Raw genomic sequence first — 13,484 nt, forward strand, 5'->3', positions numbered from 1 at the left:
AGATTTTGCAGCCACTTACATGAATGCAAGCCCCAAAAAGACATGGACAGGTGTATGCAAATTAGGCACAAAAGCACTTTATTTGGTAGTGATGTGCTGGTCAGACAGAATAGTCTGACTTTCCCTCTCTAGTGGGAGTTTTATAGGATGGACAGTGAAAAAAGATCTTCCCTGTCTTCTCACTGGCAAAACTCAGCTAGATATTAACAACACAATAAGCATGGAAGCTCACAATGCCATTTCTGCAGTCACTGTACAGACAACAACTGCACTGACTTTGTGATTGCTCACCTCATCAGAAATATGATCACAGTGTTCAATTAACCTATGTCGCAATGGATGTCTATTGATGTCTGTCAGGGTTTCTGGCTCCCTGTGCTCTCCAAGTAGGAAGTAAACCATTTCTTGCAGCAAGACATCTGACGTGACTTGGCGGACAATACGATGTAAAAGTGCAGTTGATGTGAGGATCCCGATCTCTGAACTGAACAATAAGCTAAATGTTAGTAAGATATGGGATTCACTCTGGAAATGTCAACATGACATGTTTTCCACATGGAAGAGGCCACTCACGTTTGCATCAGCTGAGGTTCAATGACACCAACAAAAAATCGTTCTCGCACAGCTCTTGCCATAGTGACAGCAGCAGTCTGAAACACAGGGTACAAAACACTACCTTTCAAACTCAAAGGCTACAGAACAAGTGGAACAATGTCTTTTCTGAACTTGGTCTGGATTATCCATGTTTAGGCTAGAAAACATTTCAAACCTTTTGCGCTTCCTTAATGAGCTGATCGCAGTAGTCGAACCAGGAGAAAAAGGAAATGAGGGCTCTTTTCCCTGGAAATGCAGAAGCATCTTCTTTGTAGTTATACGAATCCAAACTGGAGGACAAAAGGAAACAGACACATTTACTCTAGGTGCATTAAAAAAATGCTGGACCCAATACTGCTCACACTGAACACACTGGCAAAATTCCCTGTCTCTTCTAATAGCACTGCGGAGAAAGAGACGAGGGATAACGGTTTTGTTCTTGGCCTCCCAATTATACTGCAGTGCTACCAAACCACTCTATTGACTTAAATGACATGTTCAAGTACACACAGTATATTCACCAAAATAATTCTACTTCACAATACTCAGATTGATTTTAAAATCTATTAAAACATCAAGGACTATTGATAATCCCATTACACTAAATTTTCATTAAACTGACAAATTAATTCCTGTGGTGTGGTGAAGGAAATAATTCTTCTTTGTTGTATAGGAGAATTCCATGCAGCCAACGCCATACCTGGTAGCTGACCTAAAGGATCTCTTTTAGAAAAATACTGTATTTAGTCAAATATGAGAGGACCCTTAACATAAGAAAATCCCCCTCCTATATATAGAATTAGATTCTATATATGGACAATTTACAAATTTGTTATAACAAATTCCAGGCACAGAATCTAATTATTGGAGGTTTGCCATTAAATTGTCTCTCTCCCATTACTACAGCATGGAAAATAAATCTGGGGGGAGGCAAGTGGCTCCCTTGCCCACTGTCTCCCCAACTTCTCCCCCATGCAGGCCCACACCCCACCTTACTGTCAGACCCTGCTCTCTCTGAGCACATGGAAGCGAGGGGCAAAGTTGAAAACAATGCCTTTGAAATAATCATGCTTGTAGTAATATATACTTAGTTCATCCAGAATTGATGCGTTTTACCTTTTTTGAAACTGCTACATGTTTTAGCATAGGCGCTCCATAAATATACTTTTAGGCAGCACTTTTGTACCCACTTATATATAGTACAAACTATGCCTGATATTAGTTCAAAGGCAGAAGACTCACGAATTACCATAGATTTCAATTGAAATCTAACCAAATGCAATGGGGTATGTGCTCTTAGGATGACCAATTGCCCATGAACTAGTAGCCATCTCTCAAAAATAAGAAATGCACTGGATAGTCCAAGTCTTCAGAGTGCCATATAATATCCAAACACTTACTGAACTTGCTTGCTTGTTTGCTTTATCTGTGCTAAATATCTAATCTAACCATAGAAACTCTGTTTCAGGGCAGGATGCAAAGCCCCTCGCATATTAAAAAGAGAAACAACATACTTACCCCCAGTTAATTGCCTCTACTGTTTCAATATCTAAAGGATCTACAGATTGAGGCAGGGCTTTGTAGAGTGTGGCAAGCCTGTCTGTAAGCAATTCACATAAACAAGTGCTTTCGGTCAAGCACCTGGCTGCTGCTGGCTCAGGCAAACTCACTAAAAGCATGAGTCCTTCACATGCCTTCACTGCTATTCGACCATCCTGCAGAGCAAACACAAGATGGTTAAACAAACCAAGAACAAAACTCCTTCAAAGCCAAACATCAGAAAAAAAGTCTTCAAAAAAATAAGTAAAAATGGGTTGAATGCATTTCTTGATGTTTCTTGTTCAGAATGTAGAACAGATATTTCTATTGAATTTAAATCTTACTATTAAAAAACTTCTTTCTTGAAGAAGGTTTTTGACATGGTAAGTGCAAACCTAAAATTTATACAGTTGCACATTAGATTAGGCTCAAACCAACAGGTTATGTAAACCATCACACCTCACAATTACAGGGAGTTCCATAAAGTTTTATACTCCCTGCTAGATTCTGTAAGTAATAGCAAGTAAAGTCTTTTCCAACTTTCCTTGACATTATCAGAAAGAATGTTTTACTTCAATATGAATCAGGGGAAACGCTGACTGAGACACAAATCCTAAACCTATTTTTGAGGTTTTGCAACATCCCAAATGTTCTACTCATTTTTAGTCCCATTGAAAGGGACTGAAAACCACTCACCGGGCTTCTTGTGAGATTCAGCAAAGAATTCACTAAATTATAGTCGTGGTTTGGACGAGCTGCTGAGGCTTCAGGAGATGAAGTGACATTTAGTTCATCCAGACTGAATGATAGATCATCTGCCTGTTGAGGAAGGTCATCAGCTTTCTCTGTGTGCTCTGCTCTAGCAGTAGCAGATCTCTCTTCAGGTTGCACAGACTGTCCTCTATCTGTCGTCAAGGAATCTTGGCCTTTTAGCACCTCTTCTGAAATTACACTTGCTGATCCTCTGGAAGTCATTGCTTTTAACTTATTCTGAAAAGCATTGCATTGGAAAAGGACATTACTAGGTAAAATTTATGTTGGTCTAAGAGCAGAAATTTACTTAAAAAAGGGTTTCCAACCATAACATACGAAGCAGCTTTCTACAAGGCTGGATGCATTAGCCATACAGAACATTAAGAGTGGCAGGAACATGTAACTGTTTAAAGCTAACACAGCTTGGTAGCCTGTCCAAACTTTATGTCAATCTGTTTTAAAGCATCTCTGTGCCATTTGCAAAGAGATTACTTTTTTCCTTTTATCAACCAGCTGAGGAGGAAAGTCATTTGAATTATCCGATCTCCAATATGAATTTTATATTTACTCTAGGCAGTCCCTTTTGACCCCAACACATTTGATGGAAAATGTGGCTTTTTCAGGACAAGACCTCAATCCAACTCATCTCTGTGACACTGCAAACACCATTTTTAACTCAAGTTGTGTCACAAACTGATTGTTTGCTCCTATAGGTTTAATTTCAGAGGGAAGCAGGGGAAAAAAGGACCTACAAGTTGCTCTCAACAGATGCTGTATTTTTACTGTTTCCTTCTAAATTTCATGAGAAAGGGAAGCTAAAATGTTTTACTGGGCACCTGGTACTAAAAGACCATCGTACAGAACTTTCTCAGGTGTTTGGGCTACCCGATTTGTCATCTTGAAAGAAGACAACCCTACTTTTCTGTTTCAAGTAAGTGAAGACGCACTAAGATCTGTGTTCTACAAAACCAAGGAGATTGGTTGCAAGGAGCCTCTTCTTCTGGCCTATGCATGAATGTGTAATACTGCTTTATACCCATAAATTAAGACTTCACCACAAGACAGACCATAACAAAAGACTATAAATCCAAAGGGTTTCCTTCATCTATAATAAAGTCCTGATTATTACAAACAAGTCTGAAGTATTAAAAAGTTTAAAGAGCTACCAGATCAGTTAACAGTTTTTACTACATACAAAACCAGCAGGTCCTAACTACATGGGAGTCAGATGCCAACTGCAGAAATGCTTTGAACACTTGCCCATCTGATGTGCATTCTTTGTGAAGAGATTATAGTGAATGAAACGATGGTAATACAGGGGGAAGGCAACCCAGGTCTGTCAATATCAGAATTAATCTAGTACATGGTACAAGAAGTATGAATTTTGGATATACTGTACAGCAGTACTACATACAATCTAGTACAGAAGAATGAATTTGGGATACACTGGAAAAGTTACGGTTTTAGCACACACAAAAAATGCTCTTTTCTCCAAGAAGGGCTTTCCTATACTGCAAATAGCATAAAGACGCAAAGTGATCAGTGTACAAAGCCGAGTATGTTTATACCGACTTTTGTTGAGCAATGAAATTACTCATTCTTATAGTATCTCTCATGTTGTCTATAAATGGGAAGTGCCTGTATCATACATGAACTATGACCCCTGTATGAGAAGGCAAAATGCCCCAAAGATATAAGCACCCTCTGCAGTCTGAAGATGGCTCACCACATATTTTTCTAGCAGGTAATAGACAGCATACTACACGTCAGACACATATATAAGTTGCATTTGGTTAGTCATGCAGTTCTGCAGGTGAGCTGCTCACCTGCTTCCTGTAAGAGTGCAGGACAGGATCTTGAATGACCTAATAGAAAAGGTTTCATACAATATATGTTTAATGCTTTCTAATCATACTATTCCTCTAAGTGAGCAGAAAACACAGTGAGGAACAGGCAACTTAAAAACAGTGATCCATTTTCTTCACATATAACATTAGAAAGCCAGATTCTTCTGCAGATCATACAACTCCACCCTATGAAAGTTAAAACTAATTTAATAACATGTTGTGAAAAAGCTGTGGCATCAAAACTTAGTGAAACAGTCTGCTCAGAACATGGCTGGGATCAAAAATAAATGCATTGTCAGCTTGTAATAACCAAAATTCACCCCCAACCATTTAGTCAGCCTAGCCCTAAAATGAGACAGAAGAAATCAAAATATCAAGAGTATGGAAGTGGAATCCATTAGTAGCTGCAATATCTTCTCTATCAGGAGATTACCAAAATGGGGACTATTTAGAAAGGGCTGAAGACAGACATGATTTGAAAAAAGGTGTATAAAATAATGACTCAGATAAGAAGATTAATCAAGCATTCCTGTTTATCCATTCTCTTGACGCAAAAAAGCTAAGGGAAACATAATTAAATTAGGAGAGAAATGTAAAAACAAGGAACAGAGACTCTTTTTAAACAACACACAATTAGCCTTTGGAACTGGCTGCTAGTAGATCCTACAGAGGCTGAGACTTGAGTAGGTTTTAAAAGTATTTTCATGATGTCCTATCAATTGCTGTCCACCTAAATCAGTTTAATTTTCTCAAGAGATGCAGATATGCCATGAGGCTCCCAGCTAAAACAGAAGAAAGATTTTGTAACAAAGTACCTCAACTAGAGTAGTGAAAAGCAAACTACTGAAAACAGAATCAAATACATGACTACTTTTTTCATATGTATCGGTCTATAAAATATAGTACAAACACAGTAAGAAGCTTCCAAGAGGAGGGTACATTTATATCTATATATAAGCACACAGAGAAGTGCAGATGAAGAATGTTATACCAAAGTTTCAGCTACAAATACTGTCTGTGTTAATGGGATTTGCCAGAAAAACGCCATGCAGAATATTTACTCTCTCAGGTCTTTCAAGGTGAGCTAGATATCAAGTCACAACATAAGGATACTGAAATTGTTTGAAGCATGACTGGTAGACCCAAACAGTCTGCATTTCAAGATAGGTCTGTTTCTTGAATAGGGACATGTAAAATGCTGTATAAAGTAATGTCTTTCCTGAAATTGGTAAAGAGTTCTGCTTCAGGCCACTATTTAAAAGTATCATTTCAAGGATTACGGAGCTTCCAGTCACCTCTTTAAACTAAGACGGAACTGTAACACAAAACTCAGTGAAGCTAAAATTCTCTTGGCAATTCAGTATCATCCTGCTTTTTAAAACCTGCCACATGCTAAAACTTCTCATTCTGATATTCTGGAAGTCAAGCAGCATAATCACGGTTGATAAATTGTTTTGCTTCTTATGAGTCTCAGATTTTATTTCAGTAAGATTATTAGCATAACAATCATCGAGTGTCTTATTTTCTCTATTCTGATTAGGCTGAGAAGTATAGCCCACACTATATCATGTCTCCAGCTCTTGCCATCTGCAGCTGGTGATCAGCTTTGTCTGCAGCTCCATGATTTCAGCATGAATCTTCTGTATCTGATCTTCTTACTTGGATTTCCATTTTGGCCTACATCTTGTCAGCAGTTTCCCCCTCCCCCTGCTCTAACCATTATGCTCGACTGCCCAAACCTTGGTTGTGATGCGGATCATATGATTTTTCCCAACCATGTTTAAGTTTTTCCATTTTAGACTGCTGGAATATTCTCCAAGTAATATCCCCCCAGGCTCACTTCTGAATGCTGCCAGGATTTAAACAATTCTAGCATTGTAATAGAAGCAGCACCTGTACTGACTCTACAGCTTCTGGTGACCTGAGACAGCTATCTGGGTAACTTCTAAAGAAAACTGTAATACTCAGGTTTAAACCTGAATCCCCTTATTATCTGAGGTCTGAGCAGTAACGCTACATTGGAGATGAAAGCATAAAATTACTGTTTGGGGTGAAAAATATAAAATGAATCCTTTTTTGGGAAAGCCTATGAAATATTCCTTGAACACATTATATATCTTTACATATGCTATATCTAATGCTTCTTGTGACAAAATAGTAAACACCAGATGCGGAATTTGTAAATGGAGGCTACATTCTATAATCTATGCTTTTATTTATTCTGTCCAGGTAAGAGCAGGAATTCAACTTACAAATTACTTCTACTCACACGCTCATGTTTACTAATGTTATATATTAAGTTACAGGGACAGACTGTAGAAACTCTTCTTTTCAGCTAGAAAACAATGCCACGTTGGAGACTGTTAGTCAGCACTTTCTTAGTTAATGCTACAAACCGTGTCTCACAACCAAGTAAGGGCTCAATCCTGCAAGGCATTCGGCATCTTGCAAGATATACACAATGCCATACGGGACCTGTTCCTTGGTCTCAACTACCCTGAGAGGAAAAACAAGGCAAATGCCCAAGTTCATTCCTGAAGGCAGGAGTCCCCTGTCACAATCCATAGCATTGTTACTTTGCCACTGGACTCTCTTTATTTACTTATATATTTTAATTTGTGGCCTGTAAAGGTTGTGCTATGCAGGGATTTAAAATGGAAAAGTTGTGAGTTCTGAATGAAATTGTGGCAAAAAAGAATGAAACTACTCAAGCCTCTACAAGCAAAAATAAAGAAAACTCTCTTGCTTATTTGAGGAAAGGTTACAGTAAATATCTATCTCCATTTCATAGGAAGCTTTTGTCTCTAGTATACTTGTTTTTAAATGTACCTGCAAGCTAGGGATTTGACCTACGCACCTCAAGGAAGAAGTTGACCAGGTATGGATCCTGTTTCAGCTTTGCACATACTATGCAGAGAAACTGAATTTCTTCATTTTCTGTTGGTGTTGCTAAAACTTCACCACAAAGCCGGATTAATTTCTGTCAAAAAATGAAAAGGGAGGATTAAAAATGGACATGACAAATGGCCTGATGGCTAGGCACCATAGCCTGGATTGTTTTCATAGTAGTTCTACAAGGACGTATACTGTATTGACTTTAATATTTACTCCAAATTTATATAGTGCAAATGGGATGCAATTATTATCATCTACCTAACCCCAGTGCTGCAGTAACAGTTAGAACAATGAACTAGTACCATATTTACTTGATTCTAAGGTGAGATTTTTTTTCCCCATTTAACAGGGGGAGGGAGGGGGGCAGAGGCTGCTGTGACTTGGGCTCCATAGCTGTAGCTGCTGCCTGCCTGCCTGCCCTCCCACCCCCCACTGCAATTGCTTCTTCATCCTGCCATCTCCCCCACCCCGCAGCCTTTTCCCTCATCTCTCTACCACCTCCACGCAGCCTCTGCTCCCCCCACCAGCCCTTCTCCCTCTCCCCTTTACTCTTGCTCTGCACCAGCAGGCTCCATTCATGCTGCAGCCTGGGGCACTGAGCATGGCCCCATAGCAGTGGTGAACAGTGAGCATGGCCAGGGCCAGGCTGGAGCTGAGCTCAGTGCCCTAGGACAGAATGGGGATGAAGACTGCTGGTGCAGAGCAGGCTTGGGAGGAAAGCAGGGAGCAGAGGTGGCAGGGGGACAGGCACAAGGAAGGGGCAAGCTGCCTGACCTCCCCACATTATCGCCTCCCCCATGCTTCCCACTCTGCAGCGGTGGGAGGGATGAATTAAAGATGACCCTCCAATAATTAGATTCTACACATGAAAAATTATAACAAATGTATACATTTTCCATGTATAAATTATAATTACTGGGGAGCATCTTAAATTTAACGTCATCTTAGATTCAAGTAGATATGACAGTTAAAATGGTTATTGTGTTTAAGTTAAAAAAAAAGTCACATGAGAGATGAAGCATATATTTCTGATGCGCACAGTACCTGCACTGGTCTATGTACGTTTATATGTGGGAGAAGAGGTTGTCGTATTCTCCCTAGAAGTTTTGTATAGAAAGCCAGAACTTGCTGTTTCATTCCTGGAGGACACTACAGCACAAGAGAAATACAATGAACATGAAATAAAAACAACGCATCAACTGATCTTAACAAAAGTTCACATTAAATTTGAATATTTTTAACCATGAAAAAATTCATCATAAATGAACATTTGAATATTTTTAACCATGAATAAAAGCTTGAATAAATTCATCATAAATGAACATTTTTAACACTGTTGTGCAAAACCAATGAAAAATATCACTTCTAAGTCTAAATATTTTCTGTTGTGAACATAGACATTTTCAATGGTCTGTATTGTGGCAAGTCAATGTCTGAATTAAGTGGGACAGGTACACTAGCTTTGATGGAGTTGCCCTAGTTCCTGATATTGTAAACTTTGATCTATTGTTTTCACAAAACTAGGCAATGTGATATCCTAGAGCTTACATCAATTGGCTTCAGTTACATAACAGAACATGGGGAATGGGTTTTAGGGAAATTTAGGCCGATGCCACCATGGAAGTCCAACATCCTTTCATCCAGTGAAGCCAACCTTTTTGGAAGGTATGCCACAAATTAGTTCTGCACCCTCCCCAAGTGCCACCCCCATCCCTTTCCCCTACCCAACCTGCTTTGCTTTCTTCTTCCTTCACTGTCTCCTCCCATATGTCCCACTCCATCCTCTGCTCTGGACTGGTTTATTTCCCAGTCAGTCCCAGCTGGCCAGGCTTCCTGTTCTCCTGGCCCAGGTGTTGCTAATCTCCCCTCCCCTTTTGCTACTGTGTTTGGTAGCCAGCTGTTTGTAAACTGGGTTCTGCAAGCATGAGTCCAGAGCCCAGTGTCAGTCATCTCATCTCAGGAGGTTCCTGCTCTCACCTGCAGCAAGCAGCTTGCCACTTCCTGCTCAGAGAGAACCTCTATCACTCTGGCTGCTATGGCTGGGTTTTCTTCTGCTGCAGGGGATCCCACCCCCCTTCAGGCTACAAAAGTTCTGGCTGTAAAGGGGCCTTGCTGATTTTTCTTTCCTGGCCCTATTTTCCCTGTAACAGGGTTACAGTTCCTTGTTACACCACCCCTACTTATATGCAGCTCATCTAAGGGTTTACCTAAACTATAAGGTTATTTTTAAGCTCTGTTCACATGACTGGAAACTAATTCATTTCTACAGTAATTTCAATAAATGCTTGCAATTTGCCCTAGGGCAAAGGTGTCAAACACATCTGGCCCTGTGGGGATGCAAAACTGGTTCACAGGCCGGATGAATAATATGGGGGCCTGCCCCACTAAATGAATCATGCTCATGGACTGCCCTCCCCCCCATGCTGGATCCAGCACATGCAACGCCTGTTTCAGGACATGGCAGGAAGAGGCCCAGCATCCTAGATGCATGGCAGTGGCTGCAGTAAAGCTGCTGTGCTGGGTTTCTTCCCATGGTGCTGCTAGGTTTCCAGCACCGTTGCTCTCACCCGGGTGCTTTGACACTGCTGACCAAGGCAAACATTCATAGTGGCCAGACTAACATGTCCACTAATCTGAGTTGGCTGGTAAACAATTAGTTAAAAGTCCCCTGGTGGAGATGCACCCTAATAGTGGAACAAAAGAATAAGGCTAAATCACGGGTTAGTAACCTATGGCCATGGGAGCGCGGGACTTCAGCGGCATTCAGCAGTGGGGGCTTTGGCAGCAGTCACTCTTCCTATGCCGCTGCATGGAAAATGCCGCCCATGGCTGGGTCTTGGCACCCACACTTCCACCTCTGACCCAAACTGCATCATTCTAGCCTGTAGCCTATAAAAGTTTGCTGGCTGCTGACCTAAATCATTATCATGAAGTGAAATATTCCTTAATTGGAGTCATCTGCAACATCCTACATGCAATTCATGAGTGATGAAGTCTAAATAAAATGCTGTATAGGAACCATTTGTGCAGGCCTACTCTTTTAAGTGTTACGACTTCCCTCAACTCTAGCAGCATTTTGCCAATTATGAATTTTGCACATCTCAACTATATTACATTTTCCTCACAGAGTGTGTTGCTCTACTGACCCAACTACATGTCTGAGCTAATAAATCTGCCCATTAAGATATCCATTACAGCACTTCATTAGCCAAGATGCAGGGCAGTCCAGCAATAGAGATATGGGGAAAAGTGATTTCAGAAGGAAGACATTGCAGTATTCTGGGATCAGACAGCTAGTACATACTCTAACTATAAATAAAACTTAAGCAGGCAAAACAAAGAATGCGTGTGAATTTGTGTAAGGTGCAAGACTGACAAGCACAGAGAATAAAGTGCTCTCCATTTCGCCAAAACAGGCCATGGGACTGCAGCAGTGCCTAACTAGCACACCTGCACTGTGACATGAGCATACCACTACTAGTTAATTCATCATCTGTTCACTTCTTGGCCTTTCTGCTGACAAGACAATCAAGGAGAATGTCAACAGCAGGGTAGTGGTTTTTGTGGACAGCTGGTACTGGGAAGTACACTGAGACTACTAAACCTATTTCACGTTAAGTCACAAAGGAACCACAAAAAGGTTATTGTTATTGACCTGAGCTGGATTCATACTAGTGCTCCAGATATATAAAAGTTCACTACTGACAAATTTAATTATTGCTGGTACAAGCTTCTTCCTTCACGTAACAAGTGTTAATTAATGCTAATCATCATCATTTAACTACAAATCTGGAACCATCATTTCTTTACGCTTAAAAATAATTGGCCTCTTGCAAACCTAAATTATGGGAAGCTAAAAAGGCAGTGTCAAACATATTGAGCTGTACGGCCACGCGCAACACAGCATAGCTCTAGACACCTGTGAGTTGAGCATACAGCAAAGGTGACTTTGTATCTTCCCATTCCCAATTGCTGGGGATTCAAACCAGACTGACATGTATTATAGCAGATTTGGGACCAAATTATCTCATGTCAAAATTCCAAGCCAGAGCAACTTGCATTTTAGCTCTATACCTAACACTGGAGCAGAGAGAAAGCAGCTTGGGAAACTCTGAGCCCCTAAGCAGCTTAACATCCCTTTTGTACCACTGGAGTTGAGAAAACAAGAAGACTTGAGAACCCCAAGCACCTAGCTCAAATTTCTCTGTGTTCTTTTAGACTATCTATTGACCAATGTGCAAGGATTTCATAGTGCCTCAAAGTCCCATCTTGCCAGAAGCTGAGCATCCTCAACACTCACTAAATTCATGAACGACAAACATGTTAAGTGCCTTGAAGTGTCACATCCTACAAACGTGAAGTTTCATTGTTAGAGAACTTACATCGGCTTTGCCTAGAGTGTACAATGTCTCTAAGATCTTGTGATGTAGCAAATACTCCATACAAGGCCCTGTCTCTCCTGATTCCCTCTCATTTTCTTCTTGAACTAGGATATCCAACATCTGCTCCAGATGAGAAGGAATGTTGGTATCAGTAACAGGAGCTTTGTCATCTAAATAAAACAATCAGAGAAAAAAAAAACATAAAGAGAAGGTTTACTTTCCTTCAAGTTCTGTTATAAAATTCTGGCTGAAGAAATGACCACTGTGTTATTCAAAATTACCTTAAAGAGTATTAGTAGAAAACTTATTAGGGCATGTACTCATTTATTACCCAGTTTCTTCCTATGTACCAGCACATGCAGCCTAAATTTTCAGTATGGACTAGAGATTCTGGGTGCTCAACCTGAAACACCTTAAAGGCTCTCAGTTTCCAGAAGTGCTACCAATCTGCCACCTGAAAATTTGGACCCTTGGAAGTGCCTTAAACTGGTCTCCCTGTTGGTTCTGAAAATGTGGACAGCTGTACACATTATGTATTGGTTTAATTTTAATGTGAAAATGTGAAATGCAAATTTTGAGACATTATTCACATGACCAAAAGAGAGGGGTAGAAAGAGACTGGAGTTTGTGGCCAGTAATAAAAGACAGGCATTGAACCCTGCTCTTCTAGGTCCCAGATTAGCATCTGCCTCACTTCACCATCCAGCCTCAGTTTTAACAGCATGAATCATACCTTTTTTCTACCTTCCCTTAGCTCATCTATTGCCACTCCCTGCTGTGCTGTCCCTTCACACAATAGCCTGGAATTTGTGGCATCAATAAAGATTAGCTTCAACTGTCACAAGGGAGATACAGAAGCTATTTATATTTTTATTTCACAAATAATGTAAATACAGGTCATTTTAAAGAGGGTCTTGGGCAGGCTTCTTATATTTTCTGTACCAAAACACCGTAGTGTTTTATTTAAATTTTACCCATTATCTCTGTAATGGAAAAGGGCGAGTTTCCAATCAATTACATGGAAATCCATGGAGTTGCTCTTAATTTACACGAACATAACTAAGAGATGGCATTAGCCCAAGGTACTGTTCAGCACAGTCATATCTCTAGGAATCTAGAAACAACACTTCCTGAGCCAGATTCTGATTGGACAAATAACAGTCAAATTAGTCATTTGTTCTTATGCAATAACCTAAATATAACTTCCTTGAATATAGAGAGAAACAAGGTCACAGTAGACAACAGCCACACCAGAGCAGTTTCAAGACTTCTCTCATAGGCATCAGTTATCTTAGACTAAGTTGATGAAACCGAATTTTCTGGGACCTAATGCTGTTTCCATTAGAGTCATGGTAAAATTCCTATTAGGTTCAAAGGCAATATATACCTAACCCCATAACTTTCAAGATCCTTTAGGACAGCATTTCTCAACCTGCGAGTCATGACCCAAAAATAGGTTGCAAGAATATATGAA

General features: G+C 40.2%; 1 protein-coding gene across 1 annotated transcript in view; it reads right to left on the bottom strand.

Annotated features, from left to right (window-relative positions):
* The window catches only part of FHIP2A (FHF complex subunit HOOK interacting protein 2A), a 49,652-nt gene that overhangs the window by 19,917 nt on the left and 16,251 nt on the right, over positions 1-13,484 (bottom strand). The window contains exons 3-10 of the mRNA XM_059730107.1: positions 12,011-12,180; positions 8,673-8,777; positions 7,591-7,713; positions 2,830-3,123; positions 2,113-2,309; positions 770-884; positions 574-650; positions 292-484 (exon numbers count right to left, since the gene is read on the bottom strand). Coding sequence (XP_059586090.1) covers positions 292-484; positions 574-650; positions 770-884; positions 2,113-2,309; positions 2,830-3,123; positions 7,591-7,713; positions 8,673-8,777; positions 12,011-12,180 — 1,274 coding nt within the window. The remainder of the gene's footprint in view (positions 1-291; positions 485-573; positions 651-769; positions 885-2,112; positions 2,310-2,829; positions 3,124-7,590; positions 7,714-8,672; positions 8,778-12,010; positions 12,181-13,484) is intronic.

Source organism: Alligator mississippiensis, chromosome 6 (assembly GCF_030867095.1).
Source record: "Alligator mississippiensis isolate rAllMis1 chromosome 6, rAllMis1, whole genome shotgun sequence".
In the NCBI taxonomy this organism is placed as follows: Eukaryota; Metazoa; Chordata; order Crocodylia; family Alligatoridae; genus Alligator; species Alligator mississippiensis.